The following is a 26,569-nucleotide window of genomic DNA, read 5'->3' on the forward strand; positions in this document are numbered from 1 at the left end:
TTTCAACAAATTGATGTCTAAATTTTAGTTACTTGTGAGATCCTGCAAATGCGTCTTAACCTTATTCCAAGGATATTCAGTGCTATTATAGGGCATGTTAGTCAGACAAAAAGAAGTAAAATTCCAGTGACAGCGTATATGTGTTTGGAAAGTCAGTTGCTGCATTTGATCTCCTAAGTAGATAACCACAGTTTGTAACTCATTAATTCATGTTTGTAATTGCTGATCTATTTGAGCTTGTCAAGTCCACAGATCATGAGAGTCTTTGTGCCAAGCAGTGATAAAATCATGATTTTGTATAGAATTACGTAAAGCCATACCAGACAAAGTTCCTACAGTCACAATGGAGATAAGGTTTAAGATGCCTGCAATAATCCACCCAATGATATGCTTAGATTGCCTAAGCCTAGTTTTCAACAATACAGAAAGAAATATAGAATCAGTCCAAGGATCAATTAAGTTTACGGGAAGCCATAACTCAGATCTTTGTTTAACTAGCACAATGCTAGCATTGTGATATGAAATGGTGTGATTAAGGCAGGTATACAATGCACATGCAGTACAATTGACAATCTTGGCTGACAAGTCAATATCAAAATGCCCTACAATAAACAAGTATGGAAGGTGAACACATGATTGAATATAGCCAGTACTATTAGATAGGAAGGTATAATTAGAAGGACGAAACACACCCATAGTCCCATAAACACTAGTGAAGTGCTCTAAGGCTGCTGGAATTTTCCAAATGTGCCATTGCTCTGGCCCCACATTGGGGATGACAATCCTGGGTCATGGGGGTGATAAGCCCCCATTATACCAATTCAGCAATATGTCCTTATCAGTCAAGAAACTTGTCTTAGATTTATGAAAGCCTCCAATGCTTGATCTATTAAACCAGGAGCAATTATGATGTTCCTCCTGCTCTTCAGAACAGTTTACATTGCCAGAAACAGCTTATCTGGAGTCATAGGAGTTCCAGTACTCTTCAGTGTCTGCTCAGTCTGATAAGTCATGTTTTCACTTGAGCCCATGTCGGGTAAGGATTCAGACAATGGCGTTTCCTCATTGGCTCCTCCAGGGTCATTGATGAGACCCTTTGCATCAACTTCATCACTTCCCGAGGGAGTCCAGTCTTGGGGTCCTTCTCGGTAGCAGACATGGTGAAGGGGAACCCAGATTTGCTCTCCATCTGCAATGACAAGACCATAACCCTTGCCTAGGAGTCGTAAGATTCCTGGCAGCCACTGATTAAATTGCTTATACTATATTGGTGTATCTCCTCTTCCATATTCCCCCTTTCTGTTTTAACAAATGAGTTTTAGGGTGCAGTGGGCTCTTTCAATAATGGCTTGCCCCTGAGGATTATAGGGTATTCCTGTAATGTGTGTTATGTTCCATTCTGATAAAAATGAATGAAATGAATGCGAGGTGAATGCAGGTCCATTGTCTGTTTTCAAGACAGAAGGAATCCCCATAATGGGGAAGGTGAGTAAGAGTGTGGGAATGGCGTGTTTATTGGATTCTGAAGAGACAGGTACTGTCCAGATAAAGTTGGAAAATATATCTATTGAGACAAAAAGTAAAGAAAATTTTCTTTAAGGAGCAGTGGGTGAAGTCAGATTGCTAAAGGGAATTAGGTTGTTGCCCCTGGAGATTAACTCCTGAAATTGTAGTTCATAAGTGCAGAGGGGTGCAGACAACACAGGTTTTAATAATATGTCGTGTTTCAGTGAGAGGAATATGGTATTTAGACTGCAATCTGTTAGCATTGGTATGAAGATTAGCATGTTCATCATTGGCAGATGTAAAAATGGGAGCTGTGAGCCTGTCAACAGCATCATTTCTTGTGACCAGAGGGCCAGGTAAACCTGAATGAGCACATATATGTGCAATAAAGAAAGGTTCTGTACGTGAGTGAATTAAAGCTTGAGTCTGTGAAAAGAGAGTATATAATTCTTCATCTAGGTTGTATAAAAAGGCGGTAACAAACTCAGGAAAAAGGGAAGCAAGGTATTTGGAATCAGTATATATGTTGAAGGATAATGGTTGAAGCGACAAAAGAGCATATAAAGCATATAATTCAACTCTTTGTATTGAAGAATAGGTGTTGGGTAATTTCTCTTTGATATCAGGGCTGACAATCCCTGCTCTGCCTTTCTTGTTGCCATCAATGAAATAGGTGGGTGCATTGATAATAGGCTGGGATGCAATGATATTAGTTACAATGAATTTAGTACATTGTAGAAAGTCCCATAATTTTCCTTTCGGCAGATGAAATGAGATAACATTCTGAAAATCACTTAATGCCATTTGCATGGTCAGGTTATAATGGAAGGCGATTTGCAATTCCTGTTTTGTCAAGGGAACGTGTATTGCATATGGATCAAATCCAGTCCAAGTTTGTACATGGCTTCTTCCTGACACAATTAAGTGCCCTATTTTCTCAATATATTCTACAATTTTTTTAGACTGTTTAGTTTGTAAATATACACATTCTATTGGGCTATGCTGAGCTATAATTGCAGTGGGCGAATGTTCAGTAGGGAATATATATAAAGAAACTGGTTGATCATAATCTAGCTGAGTTGAAAAAAGATTGTTGAATGCATTTCTCCATTAAGGCCAGTTCTTCTTTGGCCTCTTTTGTTAGCTGCCTAGGGCTATTATGGTCGGGGGATCCCTCTAAAATTTTAAATAGATTTTGTAAGGCATAGGTGGGGATGCCAACAGATGCCACAGCCAATTAATATCTCCTAGCAATTTTTGAAAATCATTCAGCGTGTGTAGAGATTGCGCAGAAATTTGAGTTTTTTGAGGTTTGATTTTAGATTCTTCCATAACATGTCCTAAATAATTAAAGGGTGCTTTCCACTGAATTTTATCTGGTGCTACAAGCAGGCCATGATTTTGAAAAGTAGTAGTAACTTCATTATATAACTGTTGCAAACAGAATTCAGATTCCATAGAAAGAAGTATGTCATCCATATAATGAATTATAAACGCAGTAGGATACTTGTCTCTAATGGGTTGTAATAAAACAGATATGAGATATTGGCAAATGGTAGGGGAGTTCATCATTCCCTGAGGTAGCACCTTCCATTGGAATCTTTTAACAGGAGCCATGTGATTTATAGAAGGAACTGAAAAGGCAAAATGTTTTCTATGTTTAGGGTGCAAAGATATAGTAAAAAAGCAGTCTTGTAAGTCAATAATAACTACAGACCATTCTTTTGGTACCATAGAAGGGGAGGGCAATCCGGGTTGTAAGGGCCCCATAGGTGACATGGTATTATTAACATTTCTTAAATCTATCAACATTCGTCATTTTCCTGATTTCTTTTTTTATTACAAAAATAAGGGAATTCCATGGGGAAAATGAAGGTTCTATATGAGCTTTTTGTAAATGTTCATTAACTAATTGCATAAGAGCTGCCAATTTTTCTTTAGTTAGGGGCCATTGAGGTGTCCATACTGGGGTATCAGATTCCCAATCAAGGGGCAGCGTTGTTAACTCAATGGCCCCCATTAAAAAGGTTCATTTAAAGAAATTGTGGCTTTCATTTGTTCAAGAAAATCCTGTCCCCATAAATTGATTGGGATATTAGTAACATATGGTTTAAGATAAGCTACAATTTGATCAGGGCCATACACTTGTAAATAGGATGCACTGACAAAAGTTTGTGTGGCATCAGTTTCATCCATTCCTAATAGTCTAGAAGGAGCCATAACCTTACCCCATTCGAGGGGCCATTCTGCAGCTCTAATGATTGAAATGTCGGCTCCAGTATCTAACATGCCTGTGAATTTTTTTCTCCGTATGCGTAAAGAAAGCATGGGTTTCTGATGTTCCTTTAGTAAGGTGGATAGTGCAGCAGTAAGGTTGGTATTGCCAAAGCCTCCTTGTCGAACTTTATCAGATGTCTTCATTGGTTTGGCATATGGTAAAAGTAATAATTGTGCAAAATATTCCCCTTTTTTGTAAGTATGCATTTTCCATTTTGATAACATTTACCATAACATGTATTTCCCCTTCATAATCTTAGTCCACAACACCGGTCAATACCACTAAACTTCTCATTGTGTAGCTACTACGTCCCAAAATCAGTCCCATTGTCCTGGGGTGGAATCGGGCCATAATATCCAGTGGGAATTTTGTGGGGGTTGTATAATTCTATTAGTTCCATATCATAAGGACTAGGTATATCAATGCAAGCACTCTTAGATGTAGCTGCTTGTAGCATCATAACGCTAGGTCCTCCTTTTGTAGTGGGGCTAGAGGATGGCCCCTTTACTAGTTTCCCTGTTGTTTTTGCTGTGCATTGCGGTTTAAAGTGTTTCTATCCTTATCAAATTTAGAATGACATTCATTCAGCCAATGAAATCCCCTTTTACATCTTGGACATACTCCTGGGGTTCTCTTCTTATTAGAAGTAGTATTATTTTTTTTGGCCTGTGTTGGCATGCGGCATTGTTTTTTCTTATGGCTGGGCTTCCCACAGTTAAAACATTTGGCATTAGCAGCCTTTTGTACATTAAAGGTTTCCAATTTTGTTCTATGGACATAGATCTGATATCCTTATATGCTTTCAAATATTCCATAAGAGAGCCAGTCTCTCGAATAGGTCTGAGCACGGATCAACATTCCTCATTAGCATTTTCAAAAGCAAGTTGTTTTAAAATAGTATTTTGTAAAGTCGCATCCTTAATAGATTTCTCAATTGCATCCTTTAATTTTCCTATAAATTGAGAATATTCCTCTTCATGTCCTTGAATAATCTTAACAAATGAACCATCAGAGTTAGTGCTATCAACCCTTGCTTATGCCCTACAGGCAGTTTCTTTAATGAAATGTAACATCTAAGAGGTAATATTAGCTAGTTGTGCAATCATATTGGCCATGGCTCTTGTTCCAGTGAGTATATCATAGGTTAAATTGGCAGGGTTACCATGAGATTGCTTGTCAATCATCAGCTGTTGGGCCTCATCATTAACCCACATTTGCCATTGCAGTAATTGTTGAGGATTTAAAACCATCTTTGTTACTTGAAAAAAATCATATGGCATCCAACAGTCAGCCCGTCCTCTGAGAAATTCTATACAGTAAGGAGAAGTAGGTCCATACAGAGTACATGCTTTCTTAAAGCTAGACAACATGCCAAAATCTAGATTAGCCTAAGTATTTTGGTCTTGGGCAGGTTGATTAAATTGCACTGGGAAAGCAAAAGTGCAAGCAGGCATCTCCCGAGGAGGAGTGAAATGATTAGTACAAGCAAAGTTAGCAATTGCTGTTACAGGCGGAGCAGAAGGAAAAACCTTAGATTTGGGCTGTCCGTTGAATGAAATGACCTCCGTTCCAAGTGGCTTCAGTTTTGACATATCCTGTATATATATATATGTCTCTAAGTTGTTTTTCTAAGGATTGTGTCTGATTGAGCATAACATTCTTATATTTCAAAGCACCTTGCATATCTTCTTCCTTAAGCTCATATTCATGTAAATATCGAATAGTTTTTACTTCCAAATCAATGTTATGCCCTTCAATTTGTTCTATGATAGCCCATATGAGTGACCATGTAACCCTTGCTGATACGCTCGCAAAATAATATTTTTAACCCTTTTCCGTACATCAAGATCAAGTGTCCCCTCCTCCGGGAACCATGGCTTATGTTCCACTGGTATATGATAGCAGTCATTCAACTGATCTCTTGAAACATTAACACCGTTTTGTTTCAAAAAATGATGCATTATAGAAATGAAAGGAATTTTACTGCTATGTTGTCCCATCCTGCTTACCTCTTTCTGCAGGGGCTCATCGCTTTGTTCAGCCTTTCTCTCAAGTCCCTGTTCATGGCGCCACTTGTTGGGGATTTTCTCCCTGGGACTTGGAAGCGACGAATCTGAAAGAAGGACACTTGGACAGTCTCTTGCAAATACTGACAAGTTTATTTCTGCAGTCAAGCTTTTTTATAGAAGCAGAAACAAAGAGCTTAAAGTATGCAGCCAGCAGAGCGCATACGGAGTTAACGCATAATCGGTAGAAACATTTCAAGGACAGCGTGCTCTAAATCGGTAGAAACATTTCAAGGACAGCGTGCTCTAAATGACTCATGGGCTTCATCCACAACCCACTCTCACAAGTAACATCCCTATTTATTATTAACTCTTGGCGCTGAGCATAACCAAAGGCAGGAGATGTCTTTCTGTACGTAGTGCAAAGCCAAGTACTTCTGGCCCTTCACCATTTTCCCAAGGACTTTCTCCTTTAATGGCTATTTTGCACTACACTTCCCAACAATTATGCAGCTGGTATCTCAGTAGACAGAGACAACATGTCTCTTTACATGTGGGTTCCACCTTTAATTTACTTGTACAATTCATTGTTATAATTCTATTTTCCTATTTACCTTTTGTGAACTTCCTGAATATGTGACAAAGTATGTACAGTCTACTTTTGAACTATGTTTATCACAGGATTATTGCTTTCTTTCAATAAAGTACTGAAGCAAAATTTCCCAGGGCCAATAAAGAGTGCGAGGGTAAGCTGTACTCTCACTGAGAACAGACCAGAGCTGGTAATGGGAGCCTGTGTCATCACACGGACATTCTGTTAAAAGAAATGGACGGACACAATGGAAAGGCCAGAAGGTGGAAGCATAGGTGTCCCCAGAGGACGACCGACGGTGTGTTCATGCCCGTGGCTCTGGAGACAAGAGGCTCCATCACTTCAGCATCTGCGGGGACAGGGCCCCTCTGCTGCTGAGGCACGGGCAGCAGGCCAAGGGTGGGAACAAAGTGCAGGTGTCAAGGCTCACCTTCGGTCCCAGGGCAGCGGGTGCCGAGGGCAACCCTGACGTGGACCCAAATGATGCATTAGGGAGTGTGTGTGTGCACACTTGTGTGTGGGAGCTTTTCATGTTATTTTAGTCAACAGTCTTTATTATTCATATATCCATAGAAACAAGAATGTAGCAAGGGGACGTGGGAGGGAGATTCAAGAGGGATAGGACATACGTACACCTATGGGTAATTTATGTTGATGTATGGCAGAAATCAACCGATATTGCACAAAATTATCCTTAAGTTAAAAAGAACATAGCAAGGTGGTTAGGAAAGTATGAAAAAAAGATTTCTCATAGAGATTTATCCTTAACTCCGTGTACATCTGGGAGCAGGCTGTCCACCATCATCAGACCTTCCCCCCAGCATCAGACCCTCCTCCAGTGTCAGGCCCTCATCCAGCATCAGGCCCTTCCCCAGCATCAGGCCCTAGTCCAGCCAGACCCTCCTCCAGCATCAGGCTCTCGTCCAGCACCAGACCTTCCCCCAGCATCAGACCCTCCCCCAGAATTAGACCCTAGCCCAGCATCAGGCTCTAGTCCAGCATTAGACCCTAGTCCAGCTTCACGCCCTAGTCCAGCATCAGGTCCTCCCCCACCCTCAGACCCTCCCCCACCCCTCCAACCCTTCCCCAGTATCAGGCCCCTCCTGAAGTACTGGGGCTTTCCATGTGGTGCTTGGGATAAAGATCCTGCCTGCCGTGCATCAGATAACAAGCAATGTGGGTTGTGGATGTGGGTGGGTCGAGAAGATGATCCGTGGGTCGAGAAGATGGAGGAGGGCGTGGCCACCCACTCCAGTATTCTCGCCTGGAGAATCCCATGGACAGAGGAGCTAGTGGGCTACAGTCCCTGGGGTCGCAGAGTCAGACACGACTGAAGCAGGTTAGCACACACTCAGGTTTTAGTTCAGCCACTCAGGTGTGTCCGACTCTTTGCCACTCCGTGGACTGCAGCACTCCAGGCTTTCCTGTCCTTCAGTATCTCCTGGAATTTGCTCCAACTCATGTCCATTGAATCATCATGCCATAGAACCATCTCATTCCGGTGGCATCCACCAGAGAGGTGGCTGGGGTTTGGCAAAGTGCCTGGTCTTGCTGCGTGGGTGTGAACCTGCCCTCACCACTCCCTGACCGTGTGACCGTCACCGTGTCCTCCTCTGTAAATTTGGAGGGGGCAACACCTGCTTGGGAAGGGGCACACACAGCATCTTGTATATAATCAATGCACCATCCATCGCAGCATTGTATATATTAATAACAGGGATCACATTTAATAACCTGCTCCTTTTTCTCTCTTGTCACTTAACTGTGCTCCAGATCACATCTGCTTTACTTACCCCTGAAAAATCCCACACCCAGCACAAACAAGACTCAACAAATTTGTGGCTGAAGAGGCAGGAACATACCCTGTCTTCAAGGAGATGAAGCCAAGCGAGATGAGGGCCTAATGATAACCCTGTGTGATGAGGGGACCTCAGGAGGACCTGCATGGCTGTGGGGTGGGGTAGGGGCATGGGCAGATGAGCTCCTGGATGGGGAGGTGGCAGGAAGGAGGGCGGGCTGTTCCTTGTGGGGTGTCCACAGATTGTACTTCACCCCTCACTGATGAGCACTTAGGCAGTTTCCAAACACATGTCACTGTTAGGAGGAAACAATCATTGCCCAGCTCCTACTCAATTGATTTCGTACAATATGTTTCTAGCATTGAGTACAACAATCATCTGCTTTATTCATTCCATGCTCCGTCCATCCACCCATCCAGCCAGCCATCTGTTCATCCAACCATCCACTCACTAATCAATCCATCCATCCACTCATTAACTCATCTGATCATCTCAGACCCATTGAGAAGACAGACGCCTCTTCCACTCCTGCTCCCAGGAGGACCCCCAGCGTGAGTGACTGGAGCCTTGTGGGGACAACAGGGGAGACACAGAAGGGAGATGCCTGCAGGCCCTCCTCCCTCTGAAAGGTGAAGCACCCACCTGGTCCTAATGCCTCCTTGTTGGGGTCTTCAGGCCGGCCCTTTTCCTTCTTGTGAAACAAGAGGCTGATGGAGGACTTGATTGATGCCCTTTTTCTTTGGGGCTTTGTGCAGCGAGTCCTGCCTGCTGGTGCCGCTGCTGGGGTTGTTCCCGGGGCTGTCCTGAGAGCCTGTCGAGCTTTAGGGAGAGAAAAGGACCTTTAACTGGCACCCTTGTACAAACACACACCCCTCCACAAGATCTACTGATAGAAATGGGCACCCAGCAACACCCGCACCTCAACCTCGAAGCAGACAGTGGAGTCTCCTTCACCAAACACACTCCACACAAGCAATGCAGGCTCCGAGACACAGAGAACCACCCCAGGAAGTTGAGATTCTCTGCCTCGAGCTCTCCCCCGAGGAGGGCTGGACTCCAGGCCAGCTGGTGCAGAGGGCACTCCGACCCTCCATCAGGGTCGCTGCTCAGCAGGTGAAAACGCTCCAGCAGAAGGCAAGCTCCCCTGCTCTGGGCAGTTCCCCCCACCTCCTGCAGGGTGACTGTCCCCGGCCATGGCAGGAGAGCGACGGTCACCGTGCAGGTCTGCTGGCCAAGTGACCACATGTGTCCTCCATCGAGTGCTGCCTGGCTCAGGACGGGAGCTTAGGTGGTGGTCTCAATGAGGACAGTGTCAGTCACAGGAGGGGACAGAGTCTCCTGAGAGGAGACCCCTGAGGAAAAGGGAGGGACCCTCAAGAGCGAACCTGAGAGGCACAGGGCCATCACTGTCAGGAACATGCCCCGGGCCGGGCAGACCTCTACCAAGATCAGGAAGAAAGCTCCCACAGGAGTCAATCTGTAGAGAAGGACGTTTTCTAAAATCACTGAGGTCACTGAGCTCTTCTTCCCCAGCACCTGAAGTTCACCACTAAACACAGGCACTAAACCCAAGGGTATTCCTTTAAAATCATCCTTGCAACTCCTTCAAGACAAGAGGCGCAGGGCTCCTGAAACTGATGACGGGCACACAGGGCCGCTTTACTTGTGGGCGTCCCTGAGGTCCTCATGGGTGGCTGTGTGCAGCGCCCCGTGTGTGCAGGCGGCCCAGCCAAGGGGACAGTGAGGCGGGGGTCGAGGTTTCACATTTGATGGTGGTCTTGTCATCTCCTACCTCTTCCCGTATAGCTGGCAGCTGAGGGAGTGAGGTAAGTGTCCAATTGGCTAACAATAGACTGTTTTGAAAATGGCAATCACATAGGCGTTACATTATAACCAGAAACTTATTTGAAAATCTATTAGCTATGCTTTCCCCCAAGTACAAAAAAACCCCCTTGTTCTAGCTTAATGCCATCTTAAAGGACTGTCTTGTTCAAGAGAAGCAGGGCTATGGGGCAGCGAGAGCATCCGATTGAGTGCAGAGACCATGGATGGGAGCCTTCCTGCAGCTGGGCTCTGCCCTCTCTGGAATCCAGCGACCAGATGGCCCTGCCGGGCAGGACAGCAGAGCGACGCCAGCACCGTGGACCCTGCATGGCATGAACTGCCCTGATGAAAGGACTGTGCTCATTGCCAGATGCTGCTCAGAAGCACCACAGCTAGAGTACGAAACCTCTCAGCAAAGCCGTCCAGACCTTTCTGTTTGAAGGAGAAAAAGACACAGCTTGTGCCACCACCCAAGATCATTTGTAATGATGATGCAGGTTACTGGAACCCATGACAACAAGAGAAACACAGAAAAGGTACCTAACCCCCTCCACGCGAACACCATGTGCCTGGATCGTATTTTCGGTAACATACAGACTTGGGGCTACTCACTGAAGTACTTACACGCAGTTCGAGTGTGTCATTCGCTCACAGTGGTTTCCATAAAGCACCCCTGGTCTTCACTAAGAGATGATCTTGTATCACCCTAGGGGGGTGGGAGGTTCAAAAAGGGAGGAGATATATGGGTACCTATGGCTGATTCATGTTGAGGTTGGATAGAAAAGAAAATTCTGTAAAGCAATTATCTTTCTAAAAAAAAATAAACAAATAAAAAAAAAAAAAAAAAAAGAGAGATGATCTCTCCTGGACTCCCAGCGTTTCTGTTTCTGCTGGTCCTGGTGAGGTGAGGACAGGAAAGACAGTGGTGGCAACAGTGTGGGGAACAGATTAACCCCTCAGGGTCCAGACAGGTCTCACTGACACATCTGGGTGTGTGGTTAAGCCAGGGGAGGTTTTAGGAGACATGCATGGCATGTATTTTTATAAACAATGAGTGTGTTGTTTTAACCAACTAACCTGTGCCTTTTTAGTGGGATTCTGTAAAGAATACTGATCCCGTGCAGTCCCACGGGAGCTTGGTGACAACAAAGTGACAGTGCAAAATACAGCTGAGCTCGTTTAACAGCAGCTGGATAAACTGGGCACCCTCTCCTGAGCTCTAACAAGAACCCTCAGACAACAGAAGGCTACAAAGGCTAGAAATTATCCACATGGAACTGAACAGGGATCGATCTCAAATTCAAGTTAAAATAAGCATTTATAAAAATCAGAAAACAGCAACGAACAGAGCAGGGAAGTGACACACCTGGGTTGACTATGGACTCAGTGGAGACAAACACCTGCCTCAAAGTCAGGGACTGTGGCCAGCCCCTTCGCCTGGGCCTTCTCCTGAGGAAGGCCTCTGGGTCCACAGCCTGGCTGCCCTACCCAGGATGGGAGCCACACCACTGGTGCCCACATGGCCAGGATGGGCAGCACCGTGTCCACTTAACAGGAGGGCAAAGCAGGCCACAGAGCAGGCGAGTGGCACACCCAGGTCACCAACCCCAGGGGGACAGCGCTGGTCTGCTGTGCCCAGGAGAAGGGCTCCTGGGCACTGAGCTGCCTGAACTGGAGCACAGCCACCCCAGTTGCGGGAAGGCCCAGGAGTACTCGGTCAGTGGGCTGGGAGCAGGAGAGGGACAAGGAAGGCCAGCCCTTGGGGCACTGGACTCCAACAACAGGGGCTCATCCAAGTGACCCGAGGGGAGAGGCAGCGAGCTCCCTCCTGATGCTCCCTCCATCAGGGATGCCGTGATGGACACGAGAGCCTCTGGAGGAAAGGTGGCTGGACAGCACCATGGTTAAGTGTCCAGGCTCTGATCAGACCAGTCCGCACCGTGCTGCTGGGTGTGAGAGCCTGGGCAGGGTGCCCGGCCTCGCTAAGCCTCAGTGTCTATGTCTGCTGAATGGGGATAGCAGCAATCTGGATCTCACCTGGGGCTGAGATGACAGACTCGGAAAGCACGTGCCTGGCACACAGAGTCTCCTGCACACTGCTACCCACCATCATTAAATTGGCTTCCCGCAAATCTAACATCTATGGCTCTGATTCAGTCATTTCTTACATGAAAACACCAAGCGGAAATTCCATGGTGGTCCAGAGGTTAAGACTTGGCACTTTCACTGCCGGGACACTGGTCTGATCCCTGCTTGGGGAACTAAGATCCCATAAGCTGTGCAGCATGGCCAAAAACATAAGTAAAGAACATTTTAAAAATAAGAAATAATACTATGTCTATTATAAACATGCATGAGATGATCAGAAGGCAAACAAGTGGGAGAAAGGCACACTGTTACAACTGTCCCAACGAATGACCTATTTCCAACAGAACCATCAGCACATTTTAAGTGGTGGGTGAGTTTCATCACTTCCATTAAAACGTCAATTATTCACCAGGACATAATCACACAGTGTTCATTCATGTTAAACGATAAGGACTCTTTAATACTTCACAGAGAAACAAAGGCGTGCTACATTACTAAATAGTTTACCTTTCGACACTGCTTCCTTAAATCACTAGGCTGATAGATGCATGCAAAGAAATGAAGAGAAACCAGATTTCATTGCGACTCTGAAGCTAAAATTTCAAGAATCCGTAGAGAGGCAAATACAGTAAAGCAAAAATGATGGCAAACATGTAAGTGACATGAAGATTTACAGAACATATGACTGGAAAGCAGAATTTTTTTGACCACAGAAGATAAATAAGCTATTCAAGATTTACTAGAGAAACACTATAAATTATTACTCAGGAAGATACCATTCTATTACAACATCATGATTTATTAAAGCACAGCATTCTGTACAACAAAGGGCCTTAACAGGTGTCTATTCTCAGCCAAATTTCTCTATAAGTTAGTTTCTCTTAATCAAAAACATGTTATATTTTAAATTAGTAATTTAACTGATGAGGAAGTTACCATAATATCTATTTTAACATTGAACAAATCTAACCAGCTCTTGGACATTAATGTAAAATCCTGACATAGAATTTGATTTAAAACTTCTCAGAATAAATTCATTAAAGCAAGTTCCCTGTGATAATATGTAAGAATGAAAGCTAGCATAATAGCAGGTGCAGTCTTTACATTTTATTAACTATAGAAGATACTTTCTTAACGAGTCTAATAGAGACATTAACTGTGCAAAAGCTGATGAGATTTACAGTCTTAAATACAAGCACCAACACAGAAAGGATATTGTGTCAGTTCAGTTCAGTTCAGTCGCTCAGTCGTGTCCGACTCTTTGTGATCCCATGAATCGCAGCACGCCAGGCCCCCCTGTCCATCACCAACACTTGGAGTTCAACCAAACTCATGTCCATCGAGTCGGTGAAGCCATCCAGCTATCTCATCCTCTGTCGTCCCCTTCTCCTCCTGCCCCCAATCCCTCCCAGCATCAGAGTCTTTTCCAGTGAGTCAACTCTTCACTTGAGGTGGCCAAAGTACTGGAGTTTCAGCTTTAGCATCAGTCCTTCCAATGAACACCCAGGACTGATCTCCTTTAGAATGGACTGGTTGCATCTCCCTGCAGTCCAAGGGACTCACTCTCAAGAGTCTTCTCCAACACCACAGCTCAAAAGCATCAATTCTTCAGCGCTCGGCTTTCTTCACATCCCAACTTTCATATCCAAACATGACCACTGGAAAAACCATAGCCTTGACTAGATGGACCTTTGTTGGCAAAGTAATGTCTCTGCTTTTTAATATCCTATCTAGGTTGGTCATTAACTTTCCTTCCAAGGAGTAAGCGTCTTTTTAATTTCATGGCTGCAATCACCATCTGCCGTGATTTTGGAGCCCCAAAAAAATAACGCCTGACACTGTTTCCCCATCTATTTCCCATAAAGTGATGGGACCAGATGCCATGATCTTAGTTTTCTGAATGGTGAGCTTTAAGCCAACTGTTTCACTCTCCTTTTCACTTTCATCAAGAGGCTTTCTAGTTCCTCTTCACTTTCTGCCATAAGGGTGGTGTCATCTGCATATCTAAAAGTCCATTAATTCTACACTTAAGAGGATCATTTCTTTATGTAAGCACAATCTCATTTATGAATTACACATGATATGTAGTTTAGGATCCATCTACATTACATTATGCTTATACCTGCGTGCTGCTGCTGCTAAGTCCCTTCAGTCCTGTCCAACTCTGTGTGACCCCATGGACTGCAGCCTACCAGGCTCCTCCATCCATGGGATTTTCCAGGCAAGAGTACTGGAGTGGGTTGCCATTGCCTTCTCCTGTAAATGCATAGTGATACACCAATTCAAATTGCTGCTGGGGAAAAAAAACACCATTTAAGACAGAGACAGGAAGACAAAGCACAAACCCGACTAAGGGGACTCACGCTGTGGGACACACAGCACTGCTATGACCAGAGGAAGGGGGGGGGGGGAGGGGAGATGGATGAGTAAACTACAGCCCGGGGGGGGGCTGGGGGATCTGGATTGAGGACGACTAAGCAGACAACAGGATGAGACAGGAAATCAAAACCAATGATGAAAGCAGACACACTGTCAGAGAACTCCAACAGCAAGGAAAACATACAGAACTGTTCTTTTTCATAAATATTCGGAAAAAATCAAGCATGAAACCACAGAGAAATCGTCAAAGAATTTTAAATATCAACTAATTAGCCAATGATGCAAATTATAAAAACAGTGTCAAAGACCACAAAATGGACTAGTTACCACTTCACAGGCCTCTAAAATGATTCACGGTTAATTTAATTATAAGCTGACTAACAATGCAGCTAACATGAAATGGGTGGTAACAGAAAAAAGAGATAATACAAGTCCAGTTACAAAGCAGAGTGTTGTACACGTGATTTCATGGGGTAAACAGCAATGCACTCACAACACCTAAGCTAAACACCCAAGAAAGCTGGAACATGTGCTTTAGAGCCGCACACTTTGTCACCAAAAGCCCTAGGTCGTCATCCCAGTTTTAGACTTGGAAAAGTGAGGCAGCCTGACATCTTCCCTGGGGCCCTGGGGCACTGGGCTTTTAACCTGGTTTCACACGCAGAGCTGGCCGGAGTGCGTGGCCAGGTCCATCAGCAAGCAGACCAGTGTAGATTCTTGGTTTTGTTCCCACCGCATGCCCTGTACCCTGTAGCCAGGCATTCCCAATGGAAAATGTGCTGCACGACTTTCCCACGCCATGACAGCTGCCTATAGTTACTTTCACAAAGCTGTCTGCTCCCTGAGAACAGAAACTTCCCTGCAGCTGCTGTGCCCAGCACAGGCCAGGCCCAACGTTACAGAGGCAGGCTCTGGCTGAGTTCATGATGACATGCTAAGTTGGTGGTCCAAATATCAAGACTAATTTGTCACTGTGCCATTGTGGAATGATTAAAGACTAGGCGGTTTAAAAACTTTTAGACCTCTGAGCGTAGCAAATGTACCTGATTTTCTTCTGGGTATAAAGAGAAAAATCAAAAAACAAACAAAAAACAGCGTGCTGGGGGAGGGATGCGGCAGGGAGGAGGCAGACACATACCAGAGTCATGATGCCCAGCTGGTCTCCCTCCTGTGCCGGGCTGTGCCGCCTCGTTCTGGGCTTGGGCAGGGGTGGGCAGGAGCCAGCATGCGAGGAGGTGGGAAGCAGGTTGAGGGAGCTCACTGATTTAAAACGACAGAGGCTGCCTAAGCTCCCCCTGCCCTCCCTGCTCTCAGTCTCCTCGGCCCGCTGCTCCGTGTTCTCCTTCTCTTCTTCGATCAACCTAAAATAGAATAAAATGCATCACCTGCCTTTGTCAGCAGAGGAACCTGTCTGGACAATAAATTTGGGCTGGCATTCTGTGTCATGATTAGCAAATTCCAGAAACAGTTGCTCAATGAACATCTCAGCCAAAAGGTTCTACGTTTCCTCTTTTGAATATTCTCAAACTTAGAATAACTTAGCGTTGAGTCTTACTGGCCCCTGATCATTCACGCTTGATTTCACTTATTTACTCTAACCTTCTGCAGGGACCCTGGTGGCAACTCTCTTCCTCTGAGGAGATACCTCAAGTTGACAACCCTTACTTCCCCTGCTCTCAGGGCAGAGATGCATGTCAGTGCCTCAAGTCTTTTCCACTGGGAATCAGGAACTCTGTATAATCAAAACAGCAATTCACGAACAAGCTGCAGTTTCTAAACACAAGTCTCCAGACCAGATGAAGTGCTGAGTTGATTTTTTTTTTTTTTTTTTTTTAAGGTTGTGTATATACAAACGCATCACTTGATGAAGTTCTCCACCAGCTTTGTGTGAGTTTCTGGGTTCATGTCAATGTGCTGCATTAACCTAGAATTCACAGTTTCTGCTCTTCTCCCCTAATGTGTGGTGGATGTTTTTATATAGCAGTTTAAATACACGATTATGCAAATAAAATGATTTTCAAATTAAAATACAAGATTCTTACAGACAGTAAACTCTCCAGCTTCACTTCTACTCATACATCTTGAAAGTTTTTCACTGTTGATTACAAGTTGATGGACAGAATTTACCATTTACATCAAGTCAACTTGTCAAATAAGGAAAAATCACTTTTACCTGACAACTTGCTGTAAAAATAAAAATATTAATATATAACCATTCCATACTTCCTGCAGGGATGCAGAAAGATCATCTTTCTGAGCTCGTCTCTGCTCAAACACGGCCCACAAAGCTGTCTGTCTTGGCGTCAAATGGGCAGGCGACACCACCTGCGTTTGCTGGTTGTCCCATTCACCCCCTGCCTTTCCCCGGGATCCCCGCACTCGGCCGACAGGAAAGGGCACCTCAGCCTGGGCTGACGTGGCGAGAACAGTCTGAGCAGCAGCTCTGCCTGGTCCTGTGCAGGGTCACCAGCCTGCGGCCACTCTGAACGTGGACTCGGGACACGGGCATAGCTGTGCGGGTGTGGCACCAGGCAGGCCTCGGGGCCCCCAGCCACCCGGCCGCACCCAGACCCAAGGCCCCCTGCTCACCACGAGGGAGGCCTTTGGATTCTATCCCGTTTTGAAAATTGTTATAACTGCCAAGATGGTGTCTAAAGAAAACATCTTAAATATACTGATGAGATGTGAAAAACTCAAACACATGTCCTTGGACCACTGTCTTACAACAAGCCAATCTTCACACTGCATTAAGTTAAAAAGGAAAATGCAGATCTGAGTGGGAATTTGCCAACCCCAAAACTCCAGCTTTCACCAGGTGGCTTTTCACCAGAACGTGGGGGGCTCCGAGGGACACAGGAGGGTGCAAGGGCCATAGGGGACACCGCCTCGGCACCTCACCCACCTTGGGGCTCAGAGCTGACGGGGAACACCCCACAACGCCCCCCCACAGAGTGCTGACACCACACCGTGGATAGAACGCCCTGGCTGACCGAGCTCTATAAGCAAGGGCAATCTAAAAACTGAAAATTCTTGAAGCAGACCTGAGGTCAGGTTTCTTGCTATGGAACACTCAGATGTCCCTAGAAGACAGCTCCTCAGAGAAACCGAGTTTCTGGGGAGCCGAGTTCGCAATCACCCACTGAATCTCTTCATTGGTGGTGTCCAGCTTCTCCTGAAGCATCACAGTCAGAGTCTTGGCATTGGCCTGCCCGCTGGGCGACAGCTGAGTGGCCGAGCTGAAGAGGGTGACCCTGTCGCCCTCGTCGTCAGACACGCCCTCGTCACTCTCAAATGCCTGGGCCACGTCGGCCAGCATGCTGGCTTGCTCCGCGTGCTCCCAGTTCTGCTCCTTCAGGGTCTGCATCTGGGCACGAGAGGACCACGTCTCGTCAGCAACATTCAGGGCAGCTCAAGTCTATCAGGAACTGAACCCAATTTTACATGGAAACCCTGACTGTGGATAAATGGGCCATGTTCATGAGACACTGCCATCTCTTAATCGAGCAGGACTGAAGAAACGGGCAGGGGGAGAATCCAGTTCCTAGATGGCCTGGTGACACCCAGGACGGCAGGCATTCTATGAGGTTATTCAAAAGGGTGGGCTGATGGAGTCAGAGACAGAAACTGAAAATTACAAAAATACATCCATGCCTCCATCAGCCAGGCTGGAGGAAAATAAGAAAAAAGAACCCTTCAGCTCGGCAGCCACTGGGTCCCTATCAGCGGTCACCTCTGGTACCAGTTCACCAGAGAGTGCCATCCTCGCAGGCTTCCAGCCCTCCATTTCCCAGGCTGGTCTGAACACCCACAGACAGGAGCGAGCAGGGTCAGCCAGGAGACAGGAGGGCCAGCCCCCCTGCGGCTCTCCTCTCTGGGCACAGGCCCTCGGGCTGTTCTGGGGGACGGCCCCTCGCACCACAAGTGTGGCTCTGTCATCAGAGACACACGGAGAGGGCCCACGGGGCCCCGTCCCGCCCTCCGGCTCTCACACCTCACACCCTTCTCTCTGAAAACGTCCGCCCTGCCACACTGTCACCCAGGTCCTGCCTTCTTTCCCAAACATGACCTCAAAGGAACTGAGGGGCAGCCTCGAGGTGCTGGCTTGCTGGCTCCCTGTCCCCTGTGGCCAGTGCCCTCGCCTCCTGTCTTCATCACAACCCCACCCCAGGCCTGGGCTACCCCCTTCGCTGGCTCCAGGACCACCTGCCATCATTCCTGCTCCGCTCTAGCAAACCAGCTGCCTATGGGTTCACCCCCATCAGCCCGGTCAGCAAATCCTCTCCCTTCTCTCGCCTTCCAATAGCACAAGGGGAACCAGCAGATTCCTCCTCCAGGGCTCCCTGCAGCACCCACTGTGGGTCTCTGAAAGCTCCCTGGGAGCAGCCTCTATGGTCCCCTCCCGCCCGGTTCCTAGCTCTCTGCCAGCAGGCGGTGGGTGTGCCCCAACCTGCAGGGCAGCTCCCCGGGGGTTTGAAGAACCCATGTTACCAAGCCCCCTCCCCTCTTTGCCCTCCCCCACACCCGCCCCAGCATGTCTCTCCCTGGGATCCAGGCCCTGCCCTCCCTGCAGTTATTCCTGTCCCTTGCACCCCTTCTCAACCTTGGAATGCAGGGTTCCCCACAGCTCTACCCTTGCACCCCATCTCTCTCCACGGGCACCCACCTGGTGACTTTACCGTGCTCGTGGCTTTCAATGCCATCTGTATGCCCACGACCCCAAGTCCACCCTGAGCTGAGTGAGTCCTCTCCCGGATGCAGGCCGGAACACTCAGCTGCTCTCCTCACAAGTCCCTGGGACACCCCATGGGCTTGTCCACCTCAACAGGGCTGAGGCCCAGCTCTTAGCTCCCCGCCCCGGCAGCCCTCCTCACCTCAGGAAACAGGCTCTGGCCTCAAGCTGCTGAGGCCTGAGCCCGGGCTCCTCCCTGATGCGGCCCGCTCTCTCCCTTGTCCCCACTGGTTGACACGACCCTTTTTCTATCTCCAAGTGGCTACTTCTCTTCCTGCCTCGGGGTCTCTGGTTCAAGGTCACCCTCCTGGTGTCACCTTGCTGGCCACCCTGTTCACACACAATCGTCCCCTCCTCCTTGGACAACTCGGGCACTCTGGTCTCCTTTCCCTGCTCATTACTGTTCAACAGGCTGTGCGGGTTTAAAAAGGGGTCCACAAATTCTTCCCTCCTCCTCCCTTCAAGAGGCAGAAGGGGCAACTCCTGCTCAGACCCTAAGCGAGGCAGGACTGTGCAGCTCACTCTTGCAAACAGAAGTGAAGGTGTGCGGCCTCGGGACAAGGGTGCAAAAGGCCCTGGGCTAAACCCCACGCTCTCGCTCTCAGAGGGTGTTCCGAGGAGAGTCAGGCCATATGGGAAAGCCACACGGCAGGGACCTGGGCCTGTCCCCAGCAGTCAAGTGAATCTGAAAGCCTGCCATCCAGCCCTGGGGGGTCTTCCTGTGTCTGTGCCCTCAGGAGGCCCTGAACCAGGCCCGCCTGCTACAATGCACAGGCACTGTGGACTGTGAGCTGCTCCCTAGGAAGTCATTAAGCTTTGCAATGATTCGTTACGTAGCAGTGGATAAAGGACACACACGGTTTTTAATTCACTGCTGGAGTCCTACTTCTGACCATGTCTGGCCCAAACTAACTGCTCACTGAATATGGAAGCTCAAAACACAGACATGTATGAACAAACACATGGCATGAATGAGGTGAAAAGATAAAGGCACTTAAACTCCCAATGAGAATTCTTCTCACTATAAGCTGATGGATATGTGTATCCATTTACTTGTAGGATGATTTCAAAACTGTGGTAATTAGTACCATGCTGGAGCTCACAGTAGGCCACAAGTTATCCAAATTGGTTATTTTAAAAAAAAAAGCATGCCTTAAAAGTAAACTCTTAGCCAGAAAAAGGAAAATGGGAAGACATAAAGCGACCTATCAGTGCTTTGTTCCAAACCCACCTCAGGACCACAGTGTGAGGGGGCAGGTGCCTCACAAGGTGCCCACCAGGGACGGGAAGAGGGCGCGGGGTCCTTGCCTCTGACAGCTCATCGTGCAGCGCTGCCAGCTGGCCTTTCTGGGGGCATTGTAGCACTGCCCGATCTCCTGAGTAGTCTGCTGACCAGTCTGCCACAGGGAACCTGAGGTCCAGAGCACTGCCCAAGTGGGGTCAGCTGAAACACACGGCAAAGAGCAGCGCTGTTAGAAGAAAAGAGAGCTCACTCTGTCAGTCGAGCCAGAGCCTGTCCATTTGGAAGATTGGCAATTTCACAGCAAAAGGGCCCCCGGGAGGGCACTGCCCTCTGGCTCCAACAGCAACAGGCCACCCGCTGCTCCACAGACACTCAGGGCTCATCCCCAGCAGCTGGAAAACTCCCATATGTGGGGAAGGCAGTGCTGACGCGAGGGTGTGGAGCTGACTAGGACAGGATCGGCTGTCTGAGGCTGGGGCATCCAGGGTCCCTCTGGAGCCCACTCTCAGGTCCCAGGGCGGGGCCTGCACCTGCTCTGCTTTCCCCTTGGCACCCCACCTCCCCTTCGGCCCACGCCTGCTCTGACCTCCCTCTCCCACGGGAAGTCTGTGGATCACAATCACCAGTCTGCCTGGAACACTGTCTGCACTGCTCTCATTGTTTTTAAAGGTGTCTCAAACAACCCGCAGCAGAAAGGGCTCGGACCCACACCTCGGAGCTGAGCACCACTGGTGTCTCCCATTAAAACAAAGGCGAGCGTGTCACTGGACTCTGGGCTGAACAAGGCCCAGCACAGATGCTCAGGCCCTGAGCACTAAGGCCTGGGCCTGCAGGTGCCAGGAGCTCACTCAGCAGGGGCCTGCTGAGAGGCAGGGTGGCCCCGCCTTGACTGTGAGCCACCTGCACTGCAGGACCGCCCGGGCTGTGCTCAGTCTTGTCCCTGGGAAGAGGGTGGTGCCTTCACGTGCAGGAGTCCCTAAACCTGGGAGACAGGACCTTCCTCCGAGGACAGGACACCCCATACGTCTGCAGAGTGGCCAGGGCCGACCACCAGCTCAGCCTGCTCGGGGTCACCCGCTGCTCTGCTTGACGGTTTTGCAAGGAATACTGTGTTGCATAGGAGATGGAAGTCTGGAATCTCCCGGAGCCACACCTGTCTTCCCTCCTGTCTCCTCTCCCTCCTGACAGAACTGCTCCCTTCTCTGCCCCACTTGCACCCAAGGGCCTGGGGCCAGAACACACTTGGGAACTGGGTAGGGGGTACGACACAGTCCCGCTGTGGACTGCGGACCCTCGAGGGTCCTCTGAGGGCCACAGAGGCCTCCGGGTTGGGTCGCCACCCAACCATCACCTCCCAGTCCCCTCGCGGGATGCAGCCTCCATCTCTTTCCCCCTCATCACCCGAAGCTCTATCCCCCCCGGAGAAGGTCTCAGAGACAAGGTGACCAATTCCTCTGGGAGGCCCACTAAATATGCTGTGCCTGCCCTGCCTGTGAGCCAGGTTTTCAGTCCCCACTCCCTTTCTCCTGAGCCAGCATAGTGCCCCCACCCAGCCCACAGTGCCCGCAAGCCCCACTCCAAAGCCCCACCTGTGCTGCTACGTCACTGCCGTGACCCCTCGAGAGCTGCCTCCTGGAGACACCCCTCCCTCGCACCAGCCGCTGTGGCCCACTGTCTTCAGAGCACAGCGGGCCCTCCTGCCCCGCGGCTGCTTCCTCTTCTTGTCTCTCACACTCACTGACACACAGGGGACTGGTGACCAGGCCCCAGGTTTCTCCATCTGAGCCCCCCAACCATGCCAGGCCTCGGGTCCTGGCACCAGGGCCCTCCTCATTACCAAAAAACCCCCAAGAGCAGGAGGCCATGTCCACCTCCTCTTTCTCCACTGTCTACACAGTCTGCCTCACACTCACCTTGTCCACCCCGGGAGCAGGGGTTCCCCACTTCTGACAGCACCAGCCTCTCACCTTGGGGGAGCTCTACCAGCAAGTCCAGCCATGTCCCCTATCCATATTGCAGGGCACGTGCTCTCCTTGAACTCCACCCACTGTGGTTTCGGACTCCACCTGCCAGTTTCTGGCTCTGCCTTTGTCTCAAATGATATCCCCTTACTCTAGAAGAAGGCTGGGTTGGGGCCCTGGACTGTGAGGATCCCCTAAGTACACAAACACAGAAATATGCGTATGGGCTCCAAACTGTCTCCTAAGTCAGGCTTCAAGCAGTAGTCGATTTCCTACAGATGAATGAATGTCACCAGTTAAGCACTTAATGACCTTTGCTAAAGTTTGTCTCTCACTTGTGACCATTTTTCCGTGAAGAAGCCAAAGAAACATTTAAATACTTAATAAGAATTACCACCCCTCGAACAATGAGGAAGAAAAAATCAGGATGCTCAGTAATCTGCTCGCCTCATTCACAAGCCAGGTGATTCCTCCCACCACAGTCAACGGCAAGTCATGTCTCAGTCTCCATTCATGTAAAAAAGACTACAGGTCATTAACCTTCTGCGACTCTTCCGAAACATCAGTGTCACAGTCTGTCAGGCCCCTCAAATGAATACACCCAAATATCAACTGGTCGCCCCCACACTTCCAAATCTCTGCCTGTGGTTTTGAGTGTTGTCAATACTGTGACTACCACTCCATGGTACCAAGTTTGACCCTAAGGAACGATGCTTGTCTCTTCCCTCTCGCTGGTCACGAAGCTACAGGCTCCTTGAGGTGCGACCATGAGCAACACCCAGTCATACTGTCCACACACCAGACAGGCCCTTGTCACACTCGACAGCGCTGAGGGGAGCTGCCCGGGGGAGCAGCCTACCCATAGTGGAAGGGAGCCCCTCGCACTCTCATCTGGTCCAGTTCAGCTCTCAGGGTTTCCAGGTTTAGAATCAGCTGGTCCTACGAAACAGCAAATGACACAGCCTGCACCGCTTGCTTTCCTGATGTAAAATGACTTGCACCAAAATGTGCAGAACAGGTTATGTGAGTAGGTATCCACTCCGAACATTTTAATTCTGAGAAAATGTTCTCTAGGAGTCCCTAGAAAATATAAACACTCAGAACAATATTCACCCATAAACCACAATGAGGAGGAAGTTCCATCTCAGGTGCAGAAAAGGTTTCTCTGGAGGAAACATGGCAAGCCATTAACAACGATGAAGTCTGTAGAGAGAAGCTCGACTTCAGGCGGGGGTTCGGGTCAGGGGGACACAACTCACTCTATTGCCCTCACTCCTCTCGTTGCTTTAAACGGTCTCCATGGAGCTCACCTGCATTCCTGGGCATTCCTCACATTCATTCCTCTACAGCCCACTTCACTTCCTTATGGGGTAAAACAAGTCAAACGGGCCAAGTTTCCGAGTCACTCGACTCAACCTGGAAGCTCTGTGCTGTCGGCCATGGCAGTCACTCGCCTCGTGCAGCCCCTGAGCACGTGAGACAGGCTGGTGCAACACTAGATGTGGAAATCACACAGAAGATTTCAAGACTCACAGTGAAAGAAGGATGTCAAGGAGCCCATTGGGTTTTAGGAAATTTTTGATTGTGTAGGTGGCTCGTATTATCTTTCTGACGCACAGCACAGTCCACGTGAAGGGCTCACGCTTTGTCTCAGCTTTCAGGTGATCCCAGAAAGGACTACTCAGAATTCTGAACCACACATAACAGCCACACACTCTAAATTCAACTATAATGCAAACACATTCAGTGTTCAAAACCAGAAATGCTATACGTGTTACAGCAGTGGATTAGCATAAGGAAAATGTAACTTGACTTCTGCTAAGCATCTGCTCAAACTCATGTCCATTGAGTTGGTGATGCCATCCAACCATCTCATCCTCTGTCATCCACTCTCTTCCTGCCTTCAATCTTTCCCAGCATCAGGGTCTTTTCCAATATGAAAATTCATATTAAAAAACTGGAAATAATTACCTCAAGCATTTTTTAAATGTAATAACAAAGTTGGCAAGGCTGTGTTTTATAAAATGAGCATCAATTCAATTTCAAGGTTTAAAAAGCTGTTTTAGAATCTACTGTATAAAAAAATGGAGAGAAGAATGATCTAGTTGAGATTGGCTTTGTGTTAAAAATTGCTGAGATTAATTGATGGGTCATGGGTATTTATTATACTACTCCATCCACTTTTGTGCATGTTTGAAATTTTCCATTGTAATACATTTAAAAACAGTTTATTTTCTGTTAGAACAGAGTCTTCTCCAGCAACACAATTCGAAAGCATCAGTTCTTCAGGGCTCAGCCTTCTTTATGGTCCAATTCTCACACCCATCCGTGACTACTGGAAAAACCATAGCTTTGACTATATGGATCTTTGTCAGCAAAGTGATGTCTCTACTTTTCAATATGCTGTCTATGTTTGTCATAGCTTTCCAAGGAGCAAGCATTTTTTAATCTCATGGCTGCAGTCACCGTCTGCAGTGATTTTTGAGCCCAAGGAAATAAAACCTGTCACAGCTTCCACAATAAGGCATCGGCATTCAAAGATTTTTAAAGCAAAACAAAAGTTGACTTTGAATTGGCTTAGTCATAAACAGCATCCTGATCTCAACAGCCTCTGAACAGCAGTTCTGAAAGTAAGGAAGAGCACCCCTGATCGGGAGCCACTGAGCTCTCTGCCTAAGCCGGGAAGGCGCCTCACCACAGGTCTCACAATGGGAGTCAGAACCACTGCCCCCTGGGAGCCCGTCTTTGAGGCTCTGCAGTCCAGGCCCAAGAACACAGGCATAGTGGGGACAGTACTGACATGTGAGGCTGGACCCGGGATCCCCACTCCATTTCCTGAATGGTCTGTATCGCCGTGTGGCCAACCTTTCCAGGAAACCTCTCTCAGGACTCGGTGATGTGAGCCTCCACCATCACCCTTTCCTGACGCACCTTCTGTCGCAGCGCAACTACGGTTCTCGTCCTGCCTAGGAGCAGCCATCCTACACATACACCGTGTCTGGACCAGCAGTTTGGCATGTGGGACTCCAGCGCCACGTCCGAGGCAAGCAGGCTCCACACCTGGGCACCATGCCTTCAGTTTCATGGGCCCTGGGCTGGCACCCTCAGGTTTGTCTGAGGGGCAGTCGTGAGGTCCACCTGTATCCCAAGCAGCTCCCAGACTGGCTGGTCAGAGCAACAAGCAGCCTCTTTGAACGTGGGGACGCCCTGGCTCCTGCCCACCGCCTATGGGCGACCACCTCTGGCCCTGCTCCCGAGGAGGTGGGTGCCCGGATCAGCAGATGGGGCCACACATGCACACACTCGGCGGCAGAGAAGGGAGCGGCGGAGAAAGGCAGCTCTGGCCCCTGCCCAAGCCGTGTCTCCTGCCCAGACGCCGCCTCCCCGTCAGCACAGGCACCCGCTGCAGCTCCTTGTTCTCCTCCAGTTGGGCCTCCATCTGGCACAGCCTATTCTCCATGCTGCCATGACTCTCTCCCGCCTGTCCGCCATGAACAGCATCAGCTCCGCTCTCAACGACCCTGTCCTGACGGCACGCGGGCTGTGACCGCAGGGGCGGCAAGCAGACCATGCTCTGTGTGGACCACCGGCCCCAGGTTCGTGGGGGGCATGCCCGCATGCCTGCTCACGCAGCCTGTGCAGTTTTGTGTGTGACGCGTGGCTCACGGAGGGTGCTGGTGACCGGCTCGTGAGAGGAGACGTGCTCCCCTCTGCCCTGGGCCCCGCAACCGCCGCCACTGCGCCCCCTCCTCGGACTGCATGTGGCAAGCCAGCGCAGGCAGCAGGACGCGCGAGGCACACATTCTACCTTCCTAAGCTGGGAAGGAAGTTTGAACCGTTTAGCCTCCTTAGTGGCAGAGCTTCTGGAAGACAAAAGGTCGGACTACGAGGCCAACCGGGGAAGGACAGCAGAGATGCCAGCGGGGAGGAGAAACCAAGCCTGGAGAAGATCACAGGCAGAAGGGCGCCCCCTGGCGGTTGTTAGTGACCCTGCTCTGGGAGGGTCTGCGAGCACCCGACACCGCCCACCACCCACCAACGGATGGACGGCCCCTCAGCTGCTCACTGAGCTCCGGGCAACGCTCCCAACAGCCACGCCAGCACAACCCCGCCTGACTCTTCATCACCAGCCAGTGCCCACCGGCAGTGCGGGGCAACACTTTC

The 26,569-nt window shown here is 48.6% G+C and overlaps 1 protein-coding gene and 1 long non-coding RNA gene across 16 annotated transcripts in view; both read right to left on the minus strand.

The window, feature by feature from the left end:
• Nucleotides 1–206: 206 nt before the first annotated feature.
• LOC138983930 (uncharacterized) lies at nt 207–6,414 on the minus strand. The gene is made up of 2 exons (XR_011461624.1): nt 5,794–6,414; nt 207–1,189 (listed from the first exon to the last, which is right to left on the minus strand). It is a non-coding gene; the product is annotated as an uncharacterized lncRNA (long non-coding RNA).
• Nucleotides 6,415–8,828: 2,414 nt separating this feature from the next.
• LOC102280620 (liprin-alpha-1-like) overlaps nt 8,829–26,569 on the minus strand; it is a 36,434-nt gene continuing 18,693 nt past the window's right edge. For 5 of the 15 annotated variants that reach the window (XM_070357990.1, XM_070357991.1, XM_070357992.1 and 2 more), the window contains 2 exons: nt 17,514–17,836; nt 14,766–15,833 (listed from right to left, as the gene is read on the minus strand). In XM_070357990.1, coding sequence (XP_070214091.1) covers nt 17,543–17,836 — 294 coding nt within the window. In that variant the 3' untranslated portion in view covers nt 14,766–15,833; nt 17,514–17,542. Of the gene's footprint in view, nt 9,001–9,921; nt 9,995–12,871; nt 13,752–14,748; nt 15,834–17,513; nt 17,837–20,432; nt 20,646–26,569 lie in introns of those variants that run through there. The other 10 variants (XR_011461571.1, XR_011461573.1, XR_011461572.1 and 7 more) reach the window with 8 other exon arrangements.

Source organism: Bos mutus, chromosome 21, assembly GCF_027580195.1.
Source record: "Bos mutus isolate GX-2022 chromosome 21, NWIPB_WYAK_1.1, whole genome shotgun sequence".
In the NCBI taxonomy this organism is placed as follows: domain Eukaryota; kingdom Metazoa; phylum Chordata; class Mammalia; order Artiodactyla; family Bovidae; genus Bos; species Bos mutus.